The following is a 17897-nucleotide window of genomic DNA, read 5'->3' on the forward strand; positions in this document are numbered from 1 at the left end:
TTTTTGCAAAATATACCTTCTTAGTAAGTTTTAGTGCTTAATGTTTTTTTTTTATTTTTATTTTACCATCTGGGATTCTGAACAATCTTTTCAGTATTTATATAATTAACAATCCCTCTTTGCAGCACTGTGTAAGCGATTGTGTAGGCCTTGTGTAAAAATGTAAGAGGAGATGATGTGGTAGTAGACCTCATTGTACAATCGGACTCGTTGCTAGATTTGGTTCGTGGTTATCTACTTCCTGCATGTTATCTTGCAGCTCAGTTTCGGATTATATACGTTACAGCTTCCTCTGTCTTTACGGTTTACGCTTTATTTAATATCCATTAGATAAATCATTCGACAAAAACAAAAACTTGACTCTGTTTAAGACTTTACGTTCGGGCCTTGAGGGCAACTAATAGAGTGAAACCCATCATTCATGTTTAGACTGTGAGTGTAATGTCTGGGAGGGACACTGTCAGCCAGCAGAGAAGAACTTCTGAAACTTTCCTGTCAGTCCAGGAAGTGCACACACGTGAACAGAGGAGATGCAACGACTATAACAAAGTGAGAGAAGCGTACTGACAGCACTGGACTCACAAAGTAGTCACGATAACTATAAAGGAGCTGTACACAGAGATATCAAAGAAAGAACTGGCACAAGAAAATACAAATGGACATCTTCTCCCAGTGACTTAAGGTAGAAGGTGTTATTCATGTGCACCTGTAGTGGGGACATAACAGGGGATGAGTGGCGAGATTGGAAGAAGCAGAGATGGGACACATGGGAGTTTCAGGACAAGTACCCCGAAGCACCAGAACTCAGTGGCTATTCGTGGGGAGGTAAAGAGACATAATGTGGCCAAAGCCCAGCTCAACAAACTCCGAAAACTGGTGGAAAATGTGAGTGATCAGCAGCTGAAGGCCAACCTGATGGTGGCTCTGAGCAGCTTACAAGGTAAGGAGATGGCTTTATCTTCCTACTTTGACAGCCAGCAGTTATGGCACTTAATTACACAACTGAGACTTACTACTGTGTATGAGCTTTTGCACATTTGCTACAGAAAAGAAAGATGCCCTGGACATTAAGGTCAATACAGGCGTCAGTGTAATTTCTATACATTCTTTCTGTATAATCTTGGATACTTAGCTTACGATAAAGCATACACCAGAAAACGCACAGGCATCTATCATATTGCACCTTCTATGGATGTTAGTGGGAAACTAATGTACCTTTAACACTATGGAAAGGACATTTTAGGATTTTGCTGTTGACCACTATATACACTGTGGTATCAGCTTTTAATTCTGAAAGTGTATATATATATTTATTTATTCATATCAATATGTGTAGATAGATATGTATACAGTATATATGTATATATCATGTATAAGTAGCCACTGCTGAAGCTGTCTTTCAGATTAGATAGATAGATAGAGAGCCACCTGTCACTGACTGCCAGACTCTCGAGATATAAGACAGAAGCAGTTTCTTCCTGCTCCTATCTTCTCATTGGTTATACACAGTACTCACTGACCTGTGAGCAAAATATTAGACTAAAGCAGTGTTTCCTCATGGCCCCGACAGATCATGTTTTCAGGATTTCCTTAGTATTGCACAGATGATGGAATTATTAGGCATCAGGAATTATCATAGGTTCTCTCACCTGTGTAATACTAAGGAAATCCTGAAAACCTGATCTGTTGGGGGCCGTGAGGACTGGAGTTTGGGAAACACTGGTCTAAAGTTAGCAAACTGGCATATAGAAAATAAATAGGGGAGAGTTATTAAACCTGCCGTTCCATATGCCTTACTTACATTGGAGTAAAATGCGCCAAACTTATAAAAAGGGTACACCTCTTGGTAATTTAGTGCTTCTTGGGTTCCTATAAAGACTGCTGAGCAGGTACAGATTTGTGCATTAATTTGCAACCGTACTGATGAAAATATCAGGCCAATCTTCACCATGCTCTTGGTTAATCCCATTAACTACTAATTCCACTTTTTAATACTGTTCGAAAACAAGAAAAGTTCAAATTTTAATACGAATATATGTGCTAAAATTTGCGACTTTTGAATACCAAACTACCTGCTCAAAGTTCCCTCCAAGATGTCTAGCACGTCTAGCATGATGCACCACATCTATAACACTTTGTGTGCCACTGCGGTGAATAAGGTTACGACAGTATTACAGTATCTAGTGGGGGAGATATATTTTTAAGGTTTTATGTTTGGGATGGTTAATAAGACATGAGGGGGTGTTCAATGATGAACTTTTAAAGGATAAAGTGCCCACTGTTTTTGCACTGGGTCTTCTACTATGGGAGCACCATTCCAATGTGATTGTATCTTAATTTAACCATTTACAATAGTAATGGTACATATCTCTATAGTTTGATTCTTGACCCAATTCTTGTTTGTATTTTTTATGTAAATCTTTGTAACCCCTTCGGATTGCTATGCAAACAAAACCAGATTGATGAGGAAGAGGTATCCTGGTTGGTGGATGATACCGAGCATATTCTTTTTTTTACTCAGAATAAAATGTTCATCTCTGCTGTGTAATTGTGCGGCTGAGTTATAAGTCCTCATATTATTCACATATAGTGATATAGCTGCTGCTTGTAATGTTGTTTCCTTGTGATCTTTTTTAGAAGAAATGAATGGTGACAAAGCTAATGCATTTTTTATGAGAGTTTTATGAATAGACATTGTGAAGATATTGGAAGCGAGTAGTAAAAATATTACTTAGCCTTTTAATGATCTATACCTGCTGTGGCTCTTCATTTTATCTCCTATGTGTCAGTGTGCGCTGCCCCGTGTCATGAATAATTGTGCAGTCACATAAGTGATACTGTCAGATGCCACTGTGAAGAGACAATGTGCAAGATTTACTAAGTAAGAACAGAAGCCTCATGTACATGGCCGTATCACAGCTCCATACAACCTCCAAATTGTAAACTCCTATGGGGTCCAACTGTACCTCTGTGCGCTTCTAATTTCATAGAGGTTTTTTCCTTTGATGTCTTCCATCAGATGCCACATTATGGAGCAATGATTGTATGGACCTTATCTTACATAAGGTGCCACATGGAGCACGATACGGCTGATCATGGAGCCCTTGTAGCTACACTTTGTGCATCTGGCCCTATATTCAATCATTTTCATGTCTTTCTCTAAACAAAGTTGTATTTTTGCTGCAATTATGTTAATTTACTGGAAAGCGATGACCTGTAGATGTCAGTCCATCAAATCTGTGTCAACTTTTTTCATAACTGCCAACTTTTTGAACCAGATGTTCAATGGCATATTCACCACAGAGCTGAAGCTTTTTTATCTTAAAGAACCATGGCCCTACTGACGTGCCCCCTGGGCCTGTCTTGTGCAGGGGATACCCGGAGCCGGATCGCTGGGGGTTGTAGTCTCCGTGGCGCTGACCCGGTCCGTGCCCAGGGTGGTCAATTCAGTGGCAGCCTTAGTGTAATAACAAATGTCTGACTACGCCACCCGTGGATTGCGGTCAGTGGGGACCGCCGCTGCGCTTCAGACCGCTGAGGCTGATGTTGTTTGCGCAGCCGAGTATGGGATAACTCCCCACGGGAGAAGTATTGCCTCAGGGCAGCTAGTGTGGATGATGGGAGTGATGGTGTGTGCGTCCCAGTACTAATGGTACTTGTGCAGCGATGAAACACAGAGACGTGTGGTGCAGTTTCCAATGCTTTACTCACAGTTCTCATCCAGGTCACTTGTGCACATGAAGGACCGCCTGAGCCGTGCTGCGTTCACCAGGCAGGGGGCTCGATCAACCCCCAGGCAATTCCAGAGCGTGGCACGGGGCTCCCTTCTCTTCCCTTCTCTGGCTGTCCTCACCAGTGAGCCACCTTTGTCCAGCTTCCTCGGGCCTTCTCTTGGCGAAACCTATCTCCGGTTTCCCTGACTCTACGTGGTATGCTTTCCTGGTGGATGTAGTGAGGGGTCGCACCAAGATGTGTTCACAACCTCCGGTCCTTGGCTGAGGAATCTGTTGCCTCCACCAATTTGGGTCCCGGTACCCTGCTCTGCCAACCCTTCACCTGCAATCTCCTGGGCCTTTGGGGTTCCTTCTGCCTTCGTGTCTCTGGGCCTTTCTCTGTGTTCCAGTTCCTTGTTTCCTTTCTTACTTCCTTTGCTGTTCCTTCTCCTCTCTCTCTCAGGCCCCGGCCTCCTGACAAGGCCTGCCCGTGGAGCAGAGCCCATGCCGCAGCTCTGCTCCCTGTCACTTCTCTCAGACTGAACTTCTTCTTCTTTCTCCTGACTGGACTGGACTCAACTGAACTCCCTACTCTAAGAAGGTGCCCACCTTATATACCTCCCTCTAGCACCCGAGTCCAGGTGACTAGCAACCAATGGGCTCCTACCTATGCCCAGAGACCCACCCCTATCTGCTCCTACACCACTGGGGTTTTCCTCCCCCTCCCCACTCCAGCCAGGGACAGAAGCTGTCGTGACTGCACTTCTGTGGGAGCACCGTTGATCTGTCCCTCGGAAATGGGGTGTGTGTGGTGCATGCAGCTTACTGAGTCCTGGTCCACACTCCATCCTTACCCGGGAGTGGAATATCACACCTCTGGTTTGAGGTGCAATACCCCTGTAGCAGCCGAGCCCTCGGGGTGCTACACTACTATGCGCCTTCCTAATCCCATTGACTGCACCTCAGTCTCCCCATCCCGAAAGTGCATTTGGATACCTCGATAATCCCAACATCAACTAGAGGAGATCTTCCAAAAGTGAGAGAGACTCGATTATGGAAATTTCTGTTGCGGAGACTATTGCGTCTCTTCAACAGAAATTGACATGCTGAGGCTCGAAAATCCGCGCCGTGGGTGAGTTTGCGCAGCATCAAATTGAAGAACAGTGGACATGGGATTTCTATAAATCCATTCCCTGTACTTCTAATGTAGAACGCAGCATTTTGGATGCAGCGCAGGTGAGCTGCGTCCAAAACGCTGCTATTCCTGATCACGGGCATGTACCCTGAGATCAACCAGCACCCCCAAACCGCATATATGGGCATGCAGGTATTTGAAAGCTAGATCCATCAACACTTGCATATCTTCTACCTGTTGCTTAATTCCGAAGAGCATTAGTGTTTTATTTCAAATGCAAATTATGTGTTAAGTGCTCTGAGCATAATACAGCACTTAACTAGTTTTGCCTCCCAAGAATGTTTCCCCACCCAGCACCAGCATCTCTAGCTTAATCGATAGCTCACTGCCTGTGTGACGTTAGGCACCAGGCAAGGACATCAGACATTTAGCTACCAATCAATCTAAGGAGGCTTGTGGTAGGCAAGGAAACTACCTGGGGAAGCAAAGACATGCTAAGTGCTCTCTCACCCCCAGAGTACTTAACATCTCATTTGCATATGAATAACAATGCTAATTACTCAGAAATGCAGCAACAGATAGAAGATGTAAAGGTGTCGATGGATTTTCATGCCCATATATGCGTTTTTGGGGAGTTGATGTAGCAGACACATTCCCTTTAAAGCTGTTTTTACAGAAAGTACATCCTAATAACTTGTTCTGGATTACATAAAGTTAGTGAAATTGTTTTCAACTTCAGGCTGGTGGATTCCTTACTGCCACTGGTGAGTAAGAGCCTTATGTTTCTGTGCTGATAAAATGACCTTTATTTAAATCGAAGCCGAGTACTTAAACTTCACAAAATGCTGACAGCACTTCTGCCAGGATTGAGGGATTGGAGAATATTAGCCCAGATTTCTGTACTAAGTGAAAAAATGTCAATGTGCATTTTATTTAACCTTAGGGTAGGTATTACATCAGTAAAAAGATCACCATGTAGAGGGATATCTCTGCAGAGCTGCGTTGAAATCTTTCCTACCATTTATTTGGAAAGTAGCATAGTGTCTCTGACTACAATTGATCCAACGGATCAGAAACAGCAGAAACAGGTCTCATCCTAAAAACATTTTTTTTTCAGCATTGTGAGAACTATTATGAATTTCAGGTATTTTTTTATAGCATTTGGTTTTATGCCATATGCCGTAACCAGAACATGCTACGCTTTGAAAAAAGAAAAAAAAACTCCATTGAGCATAAAAAAGGCAACCAAAGCGGCATAAAACAAAACTTATTACATGTAATGCATTTTTGTATTGCACTACAAACTTTAATAAAACATCACTAAATATGGCATAAAAACTATGTGTAAAACCAGGCTAAATCTGCTGAATGGTTTATTCATCAGCCTGCATATGTGCTAACCATTTTATAGGATGCGGGAGATTTTTGAAAACTAGCGCTATTAAAAGTGTTGTCCATAATAACCAACCGTGATTTCACTTATTAGTGAACATAAGTTTTCCTTCGACCTAGTTTTTAGAAATAAAAGTTTGATCGATATTTCTTACCTACTTAAAAAATCTAATTGGTCAAGAGGCTACCACTGAGAATGCGGCTGTGTAGGGGAAATGCAGAGGCGACCATGTTCCCTACATTCTTCCAGAGGTCAAATTTCCACTAATCCAAAATGTTGTGTTATATACCAGCAACATGTGAGAAAATAAAAAGGAGGGATCACCCAATCAACGGGATCTGTCACCATATTTCACAATACAAACTGCATATAATATTAAATAGATCTCAGACTTGGTGAGGCTGGTGCTCTTACTTTGAAAATTTATGTCATTATAGTGTTCATTTTTTTGAAAGTTTTCCTGCCTGATAATATGACCAACTAATAAAATTGATGAAATCTTGTGGGAGATCCTCTAAATTTTTTTTAGCATTCCCAATGTTCCGCTTACATCTATATGGAATATTGTTTGTCTAAACTCTAAAGCATAGTTGCCAACAGTCTGAAATTTGCTTGGGATGTCACAATTTTCTGGAAATATTTCCAGCAAATTTTGGGTAACCCTAGAAAAAAGGGGTCAAGGTTTATGTAAAATGCTCCCAAAAAAGGGTGTTCCAGCATAGTTTAAAGGTGGTGTCCACCAATGAAATTAGGGGAATTTTGAGCCATGAAATGAAGGTGGGACTTAAAAAGCAATATTGTGCCAAGAGGAATGATGGTTAGGTATTTGAAAGTCTAGTTGATACTAAGCAGCACTATTTACATAAAGAATTTAATTTAGAATGTAGTTCGGGGACCCTATTGTAGAACCTGCCTGCTAGGATTACATACATTGCAGTGAATTAGCACTATATAAAGTATAGTAATAATATTCATTATATGGTCTATCATTCTACCGTGAATTTGATATATAGTATTAATCCAGGCTCCTTTAAAGTGGATTTTTCACCAGATTTCACAATAGAAATTGCATATCAAACTGGTTGTATAATCCAATCCGAAAGTTTTCCTGATTAATATTAAAATGAACATTTTATAACTCTAGCCAGAGCTGGTCTCATACAATACATATTTTAATACTAGGATTATCAAGGTATTAATTTATGTTTTTTCAAAACAGTCCTACATAGTCACTGTAGAAGGTACATACCTTATGGGAATAAAAGGGCTAGGAATAGGAGGAAGCCAATGTGGCTAAATAAGGAAGTCAAGAGGGCAATGGAAAACAAAAAAAGGGCTTTCGGTAAACTTAAACAAGAAGGCAGCGAGGAAGCGCTAATATCTTATAGGGAAAAAAACAAAATCTGTAAGAAACAAATAAGAATAGCAAAAGAGGAGACAGAGAGACTAATTGCCAAAGAAAGTAAAACGAATCCCAAACTGTTCTTTAACTATATAAACAGTAAAAGGATTAAAACTGATGGAGTTGGCCCATTGAAAAATAACCTGGGTAAAATCATAGAGGGCGATGAGGGTAAAGCAAACCTACTCAATAGCTTCTTCTCCACTGTTTTCACAAAAGAAAACAATTTATCGGAGGAAATGCAAAGTGATAAAGTAAACCCTCCGCTAAATATCACCCACCTAACCCAGGAGGAAGTTCAGAAACGCCTAAATAATATTAAAATAGACAAGTCACCAGGCCCAGATGGCATACACCCCCGGGTACTAAAAGAATTAAGTAATGTGATAGACAGGCCGCTGTATCTTATATTCAAGCACTCTTTATGGACAGGGACTGCCCCACTAGACTGGCGCCAAGCAAATGTGGTACCAATATTCAAAAAGGGGTCTAAAAGTGACCCTGGGAACTATAGACCAGTCTGCTTAATGTCTGTTGTGGGTAAATTGTTTGAAGGATTTCTTAGAGATACTATTGTAGAATATCTTAATGATAATAACTGTCTAACTCCATATCAACATGGATTCATGAGGGATCGCTCCTGCCAAACAAACCTGATTGCCTTCTACGAGGAGGTGAGCTCACAGCTGGACCGGGGAGAGTCAGTGGATGTTGTATACCTTGATTTCTCCAAAGCGTTTGATACCGTGCCACACAAAAGGTTGGTATATAAAATGAGAATGCTTGGTCTGGGGGATAATGTGTGCAAGTGGGTAAATAGCTGGCTGAGTGATAGAAAGCAGAGGGTGGTTATCAATGGAGTAAGCTCAGGGTGTGTCAGGGTTACTAGCGGGGTGCCTCAAGGGTCTGTCTTGGGCCCTATATTATTTAATATATTTATTAATGATCTAGTGGAAGGGTTGCATAGTAAAATAGCAATATTTGCAGATGATACTAAACTTTGTAAAGTAGTTAACACAGATGAGGATAGGGCACAGCTACAGGAGGATTTAGATAAATTGGGGAGTTGGGCCAAAAAATGGCAAATGGGGTTCAATGCCGATAAATGTAAGGTCATGCACATGGGAAAGAAAAACAGCAGTCACCCATACATATTAAATGGGAAAACGTTGGGGAAATCTGACATGGAGAAGGACCTGGGCGTCTTGGTTAATAGCAAATTAAATTGGAGTGCCCAGTGTCAGGCAGCAGCTGCGAAGGCAAATAGAGTCATGGCATGCATCAGAAGAGGAGGGGCATATGATGAGAACATTGTTCTTCCTCTGTATAAAGCGCTGGTAAGGCCGCACTTAGAATATTGTGCACAGTTCTGGGCTCCGGTGCTCAGGAAAGACATATTGGAGCTAGAGAGGGTACAAAGGAGGGCGACTAAGGTAATAAAGGGAATGGAGGGACTAGAATACCCAGAGAGGTTGTCAAAATTAGGCCTATTTACGTTGGAAAAGAGAAGGCTTAGGGGAGACCTCATAAACATGTATAAATACATCAGGGGGCAGTACAGAGATCTCTCCCATGACCTGTTTATACCAAGGATGGTGACAAAGACGAGGGGGCACACTATGCGTCTGGAGGAAAGGAGGTTCCTGCACCAGCATAGAAGGGGATTCTTTACGGTCAGAGCCGTGAGACTCTGAAACTCTCTGGGAGAGGAAGTGGTGATGTCCAACTCACTTAATGAGTTGAAGAGAGGCCTGGACGCCTTTCTTGAGAACAATAACATTACATCTTATGCTTAGTGATAATTAATTAATCCAGATTGGTGTCGGGAAGTGAATTTTTTCCTCAATGATGTCAATTGGCCTATACCGCATGGTTTTTTTTTTGTTTTGTTTTTTTTTTTTTTTTTGCGTTCCCCTGGATCAACGCTGCGGAATAGCTGCAGTGCACAAGAAATAGGCTGAACTGGATGGACGCTTGTCTTTTTTCGGCCTTATAAACTATGTAACTATGTAACTATGGATTATCAAAGTTACTGTGCCCATCACACCAGGTCTAAGAGATCCATTTAATAATGCATGCAGTTTGTACAGTTGTGGCCAAAAGTTTTGAGACTACACAAATATAGATTTTTATCAAGTTAGCTGATTCAGTGTTTTTAGATCTTACAGTAAGATGTTTCTATGGGTAATGAATAGTGTTGAGCGAGCTTGCTTGACACTGCTCGGTACTCGCCCGAGCATCTCGCTACCCGGGATGTTCGGCGAGCACCGAGCATTTCCGGGATACTCGGGCGGGAGCTCGGGTCTCCGCCCTGCACGTTTGGCGCTCTTTACAGAGCTAATGAACATGCAGGGATTGTCAGCCAGTCACTGTAATGTCGCAGTCATGTTGTTTGTGGTCACCTCGAGTATTTAAAACCAGGCGCCGCCATCTTGGACACAGTCGCCCGGGATCAGACAGTGTAGGGACAGCGCTGCTGAGTTAGGGAGAGATATATAGCGCAAATTAGTTAGTGTAGGGTCTCTAAAGGCTGCCAAATCAAACAAACAGTCCTTCTCAGGACTAATATCCATCCCAGATATCAGGCAGGCAGGCTGTATAGGATACGCAGTGGTTATACCAACAAACAGTGCATTACAGTCCTGTGTGCTCCTGCTGGTCAAATTGCTAGACTTATCCCCCGGTCTTGGGGGCCAGGAAAAATCCTTTTTTTTCATCTAAATCCTGTATTTTTTTTCCTCAGTCAGACTGTACAAATACCCGTCTTATTAACCTTTTGGTATTCCCCCCCCCCCAAAAAAAAAAAATTGAGTGTCTCGCTGACTGTTCAGACACAAATATATCTGTTTAAAATATTCTGGTGTAGGCCAGATAACTAGAAGTTTGGTTTTGCAGTTCCACGGTTCAAATCTCTGTATTATCCAGCTTTTGGCCTTTTTTACATAAAAAAAAACAGTAATAGTGTCTCCCTGACTGTTCAGACACAAATATATCTGTTTAAAATATTCTGGTGTAGGCCAGATAACTAGAAGTTTGGTTTTTCAGTTCCACGGTTCAAATCTCTGTATTATCCAGCTTTTGGCCTTTTTTACATAAAAAAAACAGTAATAGTGTCTCCCTGACTATTCAGACACAAATATATCTGTTTAAAATATTCTGGTGTAGGCCAGATAACTAGAAGTTTGGATTTGCAGTTCCACGGTTCAAATCTCTGTATTATCCAGCTTTTGGCCTTTTTTGCATAAAAAAACACAGTAATAGTGTCTTCCCTGACTGTTCAGACACAAATATATCTGTTTAAAAGATTCTGGTGTAGGCCAGAGAAATAGAACTGTGGTTTTCCTCTTCCACGGTTCTAATCTCCTTTTTATTACCCCTTTGCCATTGATAGTGCGAGTGTAAGCTATTTTACTTCATTTACAATGGGCAAGGCGCGTGGCAAGGGACGTGGAACTGGACGTTCTGGTGATGGTGCGTGTAGAGGACGGGGCCGTGGCCAAGGTGAAAATGTGCCACAACCAACAGCCACATCTTCTCGCTCCCACTTCTTGACCGAATTACTAGGGAAGCACACTACAACACAAGTAAACACCAGTATTGCGAACTGATCAGTGTGAACAGGTTATTAAATGGATAGCAGATATACTTCCAGTTACTCTTCCAAGGGGCATTAAAACTGTCTTGTTAAGCTACTGAGACCTCCACCACTCTTACAAGGGGCATTAAAACCGTCTTGTTAAGCTACTGCGACCTCCACCACTCTACCAAGGGGCATTGATATTGTCTTTTTATTCCACTGTGACCTCCACGTCTCTTCCAAGGGGCATTAAAACCATCTTGTTAAGCTACTGCGACCTCCACCACTCTTCCAAGGGGCATTGATATTGTCTTTTTATTCCACTGCGACCTCCACCACTCTTCCAAGGGGCATTAAAATCGTCTTGTTAAGCTACTGTGACCTCCACCACTCTTCCAAGGGGCATTAAAACCGTCTTGTTAAGCTACTGCGACCTCCACCACTCTTCCAAGGGGCATTAAAACCGTCTTGTTAAGCTACTGCGACCTCCACCACTCTTCCAAGGGGCATTGATATTGTCTTTTTATTCCTCTGTGACCTCCACGTCTCTTCCAAGGGGCATTAAAACCGTCTTGTTAAGCTACTGTGACCTCCACGTCTCTTCCAAGGGGTATTAAAACTGTCTTGTTAAACTACTGTGACCTCCACGTCTCTTCCAAGGGGCATTAAAACCATCTTGTTAAACCACTCTGAACTCCACAGCTCTTCCAAGGGGCATTGAAATGTTGTTTTTAATTAACTCTAACCTCCACGACTCTTCCAACGGGCATTGCATTTCCTCCTAATTTTAGTCAGCTTTTGCTTTTCAATGCATAGGCGAACACTAAGGGAGACCCACTCCCCAATAATGGGTAGAAGGTTTTTAGTACGCTGTAATCCACGTCTGTTTCAAGGGGCATTGCAGTTCCTCATAATTTTTGGAAAGCCTTCCATTCACTGCTTAGGCCAACAGTGTACAGGAGACCCAGTTGCTATAAATGGAAAAAACGGTTTAGTTAAGGCCCTCTGACCTCCATGTCACTTCCAAGGGGAATTGGAGTGCCTCAAAATTTTTGGTAGGCATTGCACTAACTGTATGCCCTATAACTGTGTAGCCGAACCGCTCCTTTTGGCACAGAAACATATCCTACAAGACATGTATGGTTGACGGGCCTGATATTGATGTGAATGGTCCCTGTGCCTCCTGCTCTTTCTCCTTTGCCACCACCTCATCCATCATTCATCACCTGAAGCTTTGTTTTAACGGGGAGTCATAGAACTGGGATAGTAGCAGGAAAACATCCAGCAATCCTCGGAGGAGGTAGGATATGCGCCAAAACGCTGACCACCTCAGGCCTAGCCGCTACTACATACATGCGCTTGCATACCAAGGAACAGAAAGCTAAGGAGATGGATGGCCTCTTGATCATGCATAACTTACTCGCTGTGTAGGAGGCCGACCACTGCTGCTGTCTACCTTCTGAACTTTGTGTTGAAGCCTGATTGACCCAGGACCCGCAATCCTCTATGTCTGGAGGACGTGTTGCATCCCAGTGTCCAACTGTGTCCCGGCTTCCACAATATTAACCCAGTGTGAAGGCGTCAGTGAGATGGACCATCCCTGGCCACATTGACTTGTCCACGTGTTTGTGGTTAGGCTGTCCTTCAAATAGGGGCGGCTGGGGACCGTTTATGGACACCCGGCCACCCCCAGGCAGCTGGGGACCGTGTGTGGGCACCTGGCCGGGGGGCGGCTGGGGACTGAGTATGGATACCAGGCCGCCGACGCAGCCATGACGCGGTGGCCAGATTCCGCATCCACATGCCTAAAAGGCCCAATTTCAAGTGCAAGCAAGCAAGCAGTATGGTATTGCAGCCTGGGGGTGGGCGGCAGGCTGCACACTTGCGTTTGCATTGCAAGGAATGGGGGAGGTACAATTGAACACTGCCCTGGGACAAGGACTTGCACGGGGATAGTTGCAAGTCTGCATCTTCTGATGCGGCAAGGATCACTTCTGATGGGCACACTTTTAGGCAGTGAGCTGGGTGTCAGAGATGCTTCCAGGGGTCTTCCCCATGCTGTTCCCATGTCTTTTCAGCACTGTATGCATGTGTCACACAGCACATGGCCAGATAAGGTTGTAAAATGTTAAAATTACATTTCCCGGTGAATGCATTTGTCACGGTTGAAAGCAATACAAAAGTCCAAAAACGCATGAAAAATGCTACTTGTGAACATAGCCCAAAGTGTGGAGGAGTATTTTTGTTTTTGGTTATTTATTTTACCTTATACACAAGTCTTTACCCTGGAAAGGATGTTCCTTAACATATTTCACAGGAAAGCAGTTTCAGTTTCGTTTTTGAACGTTTTATTGTGAGCCCGTAAAAGTGGCTTAATACCTCTGACCACGTTGTTGACAGCAGTGACCTGGGGGTCAGAAATGCTTCCTAGGGTGATCCCCATGCTGTCCCCATGTCATTTGAGCACTGTCACTATCGTTTTGGGCACTTTTTAGGCTTTCTACAGACTGCCGGGGGTGCCGCCGCAAAAATGCTCGGGTCTCCCATAGACTAACATTGGGTTTGTTGCTCGGGTCGAGCACTCGAGTATCACGGTGAGCTCGGCCCGAGCTTCGAGCACCCGAGCATTTTAGTGCTCGCTCAACACTAGTAATGAAGTACAATTATAAGTTTCTCATACGTTTTTAAACTTTTCTTGGAAAATCCATCAAGTTTATGCAAAGACTCAATATTTACAGTGTTGACCCTTATTTTTCATGACTTCTGCAATTTGCCCTGACATGCTGGATATCGGCTTATGGGCCTAATCCTGACTGAAGACAGCCCATTCTTGCCTAATCAGTGCTTGGAGTTTATCACAATTTCTGTGTTTCTGTTTGTTCACCCACTTTATGAAGATTGATGACAGGTTCTCAATTGGTTTGAGGTTAGGGAAGTTTCTTGGCCATGGACCCAAAATGTTATTATTTTTTTTTCCCCGAGCCATTTAGTTATAGGTTTTTCCTTGTGACATGGTCTCCAGCATGCTAGAAAAAGCATTGTTCACCAAATTACTCTTAGATTGTTTTGAGAAGTTTTCTTTTGGAGTATGATTAGATCCCATTCTTTGTTCATGGCACTCTGATTAGACAAAATTGTGATTGAGCCCACTCCATGAATGAAAAGCCCCCACACATGAATGTCTCAGGATGATTTAATGTTGGCACGACACAGGACTCATGATTAGTGTTGAGCGAATTTGTTCGGCATTTCAAATTCGGGTTCGTGTTTGGGGTTCCGACTTGTTCACGCCAAAAAATCGGCTCTGCCCATGAACATCCCTGATTTGTCACGCTGTCACGCAGATAACAGATCTGCGTGACAGCGTGGCAAATCAGGGATGTTCATGGACGGAGCCAATTTTTTTGCACGAACAAGCCGGAACCCCGAACATGAACCCGAATTTGAAATGCCGAACAAATTCGCTCAACACTACTCATGGTAGCACTCTCCTTTTCTTTTCTGGAAATCAGTATTCTAAACAGTCTGAATCCTCTACAGTTCAATTACTGTACTTCTGGCAGAATGTCAGGCTGTCTTTGATCATTTTCTTAATGAGAATTAGCTTCTTTGTTGCCCCTCCTGACACCAGGCCAGCCTCCAAAAGCTTTTGCTTCACTGTGTCTGCTTCCATTCCTGAGCAAGCTCTGCACTGATGGTGAACTGATCTTGTAGCTGAATCCTTTTTAGGAGACAATCCTGGCACTTGATGGACTTTCTTGAGTGCCCTGAAGCCTTCTTCATACCAATTGAGCCTCTCTGTTTGAAATTTTTTGATGATCCAATAAATGGTTAATTTAGGGGCAATCTTACAAGCAACAATGTCCTTGCCTATAGAGTACTTCTGAGGCAAAGCAATGATGACTGCATGTTTCCTTGGAGGTAACCATGGTTAACAGAAGAAGACAATTATTTCAAGCAATAGCACCCTTTTAAAGGGAACCAGTCACCAGGTTTTTCCCATATAAACTAGGGCCAGCACCTGTAAACCCTCTGTTACAGCATACTAGAATACTGTCTATATGTACCCAATACACTCTGCTTAACATAAAAACTAGCTTTTATTATACTCATCTACAGTGCAGTCCGGTCCGATGGGCGGCGCTGGTCTTGATCTGGCTTACAGGTGCTCGTCCTACTTTATATAGGAAAAACATGGTCACAGGTTCCCTTTAAAGCAACCAACCTGCTGTCAATCAGCATGACAGAGTTATATCAGCTGCCTGGTCCTTATTAACACTTTCTCCTGAGCTAACAAGAAGACCACTGAAATTATGTAAGCAGGTCATTTTGTAGCAGGGCTGAAATTCAGTAGAATTGTTTTTTTTTGTTATTCAAGTAATGACTTTGCAACTTTATGCAATTCACCCTATTACTCTTTATAACATTCTAGATTTAATGCAAATTGGCACTATAAAAATGAAGCTGCAAACTGTGAAAACCAAAATTTTTGGCAGTCTCAAAACTTTTGGAATTGATTATATTTTGAAAACTGGTGACAGATCCGCTTAAAGCCACATTAATTATAAATGCAACATAATGCACATACAAGAGAGATTACAACACCTAGAGATTATCTGTTAATCCATATTTAGAAAATGCACAAAACAGTATGTCATGATTTACCCTTCGAATATAAGAGATCCGATCACCTGTAGATGTTAAAGTATTTAAAATACTGCAATCATGCATTTGTTAGTCTTCTGTACTTGATGCTGTGTAATGGTGTGCAAAATGACCCTTTTGATTCGCCCATAGTAATACTTTAAGGGGTGAACCAGGCTGAAATAAAAAGTCTGCATCACTCTATGTCATTGCAATCTGCTGAATCATGACAGTGCGTGATGCACACACTGTCACGATTCCCCTGTATTCCCCATAAAAGTAGGTGGTCAGGTGACTGCATATATTCGATTTACACACTTGTGGTTACATGCCAACTAGTCTCCCTGGATTCTTGGAATAAAAGAGAATTGATAGAAGCCCAAGCGTCTAGTAGACAGATGACCACCCACCCGCACAAGGAGTACAGCGTCAGTTTGCAGTCACATAGAGAGATGCAGACTGTTCATTTCAACCTGAACAACCACTTTAATATTGCTTCTTTCCTGTTTTAATGGTGCATTTTTATTGTCACTGTACATTATTGTGGTGACTTCACCTTGTGGTACACAATCAGAGCTGATGCCATTTTATGGTAGACTGCGGTTACTGGGTATATTGTTGTGTATATACTGTATATACTGTAATATGGACAGCATTTTGCATGCTTAATAGTTGGGGATATTTTGTTGGTGTGGAGTGACCCTCCTTGCTAGGCTGAGTGGGGAGAGGAGCAATTAGTGCTAAGCCAAGGAGGTGGAGCGAAGAGTTCTCCCCCTGCACCCATGTGAGACCTGGAAGAGGAATGTCTGAAGTACAGGTTGTTTAAAAATCATGACATGTATTGGGACACCTAGACTGTCCAGTTCTTATTTGGCATACCTGTAATTGACTTGTGTATGTAACTCGATCTAAAAGGGGAGGTCATCACTATAGAATTGTACACAATTGTAATGTTACACTTGTACCTAATAAAGAAACCACCAAGCCTATGAATCCTTGCCACCAATACACATAAAAGTCTCATAACGAGAAATACATTGTTCTAGGGACCAAGATTATCTTAGGCTATGTGCCCACGATGCGTTTTTTAAGCGTTTCCGCAGCGGCGAAAACGCTGCAGGAACGCTTAAAAAACGCATGGTAGAAGGCCTGCCATGTTCCCCAATGATAATCCGCATGTACTGTGCACATGCTGCGGAAATTTCCGCTGCGGATTATCACTGCGGAAAAAAACGCAGCAATACCAATTATTTTGCGGAAGCACTGCGTTTTTGCCGCCGTTGACTTGCATTGGAACGCATGATATCCGCATCACTGCATGTGTAGATGCGGAATCCAAATGTTTCAATGTGCGGATGGTACCTGGGTGTGGAGGACAGGAGACTCTCCTCCAGACCCGGGTACCATAGTACCTGTAAAAAAAAGAATAAAATAAAAAGTAAATGTTATATTTACCTTCTGATGGCCCCCGCTGCGCTTGTCTTCGCTTGCCAGCAGATCGCGGTGGACTGAAGGACCTGCGCTGACGTCATTTAGTCATGTGACGGCAGGTCCTTCAGTGTAGTGTAACGCGAGCTGCCGGCAAGCCAGGACGGAGCGAAGCAAGACTGTGGGGGCCATCAGAAGGTAAGTATAGATTTATTTTTTTTACCATTCTTTAAGATCACAGTATATAAATCCATGCCGTTTGCATGGATTTATACACTGTGTTCCAAATTATTATGCAAATAATATTTTCTCAGATTTTCCCAAATTACCTATATGAATTGCAGTCATTGTAATTTTCCAGTCAAATAACTATTAGAGTACAATTGAAAGGCTTTTGTACAAACTGCCTATGATAACAGTATATTTTTAAAAAAATAAAACACTCAAACTGCACTCAAAATGCATGTTTCAAATTATTATGCACAGCAGAGTTTTCAACCTTTTCATTTTAATAAAGAACAAAAAAATGGTAATTTTTGAAATTATAAGCATTAGCAGGTTATTACAAACTGAAATCAAACAGTTTTCAACTCAAAACTTTATTC

The 17897-nt window shown here is 42.4% G+C and overlaps 1 protein-coding gene across 1 annotated transcript in view; it reads left to right on the forward strand.

The window, feature by feature from the left end:
- The first annotated feature begins 333 nt into the window (after nucleotides 1–333).
- The window catches only part of AGAP2 (ArfGAP with GTPase domain, ankyrin repeat and PH domain 2), a 404081-nt gene continuing 386517 nt past the window's right edge, over nucleotides 334–17897 (forward strand). Inside the window, exon 1 of the mRNA XM_073663273.1 lies at nucleotides 334–940. Within this exon, the coding sequence (XP_073519374.1) occupies nucleotides 730–940 (211 nt within the window). The 5' untranslated portion in view covers nucleotides 334–729. The remainder of the gene's footprint in view (nucleotides 941–17897) is intronic.

Source organism: Phyllobates terribilis, unplaced genomic scaffold, assembly GCF_046119375.1.
Source record: "Phyllobates terribilis strain yellow unplaced genomic scaffold, ASM4611937v1 Scaffold_2__4_contigs__length_985480577, whole genome shotgun sequence".
Classification (NCBI taxonomy): domain Eukaryota; kingdom Metazoa; phylum Chordata; class Amphibia; order Anura; family Dendrobatidae; genus Phyllobates; species Phyllobates terribilis.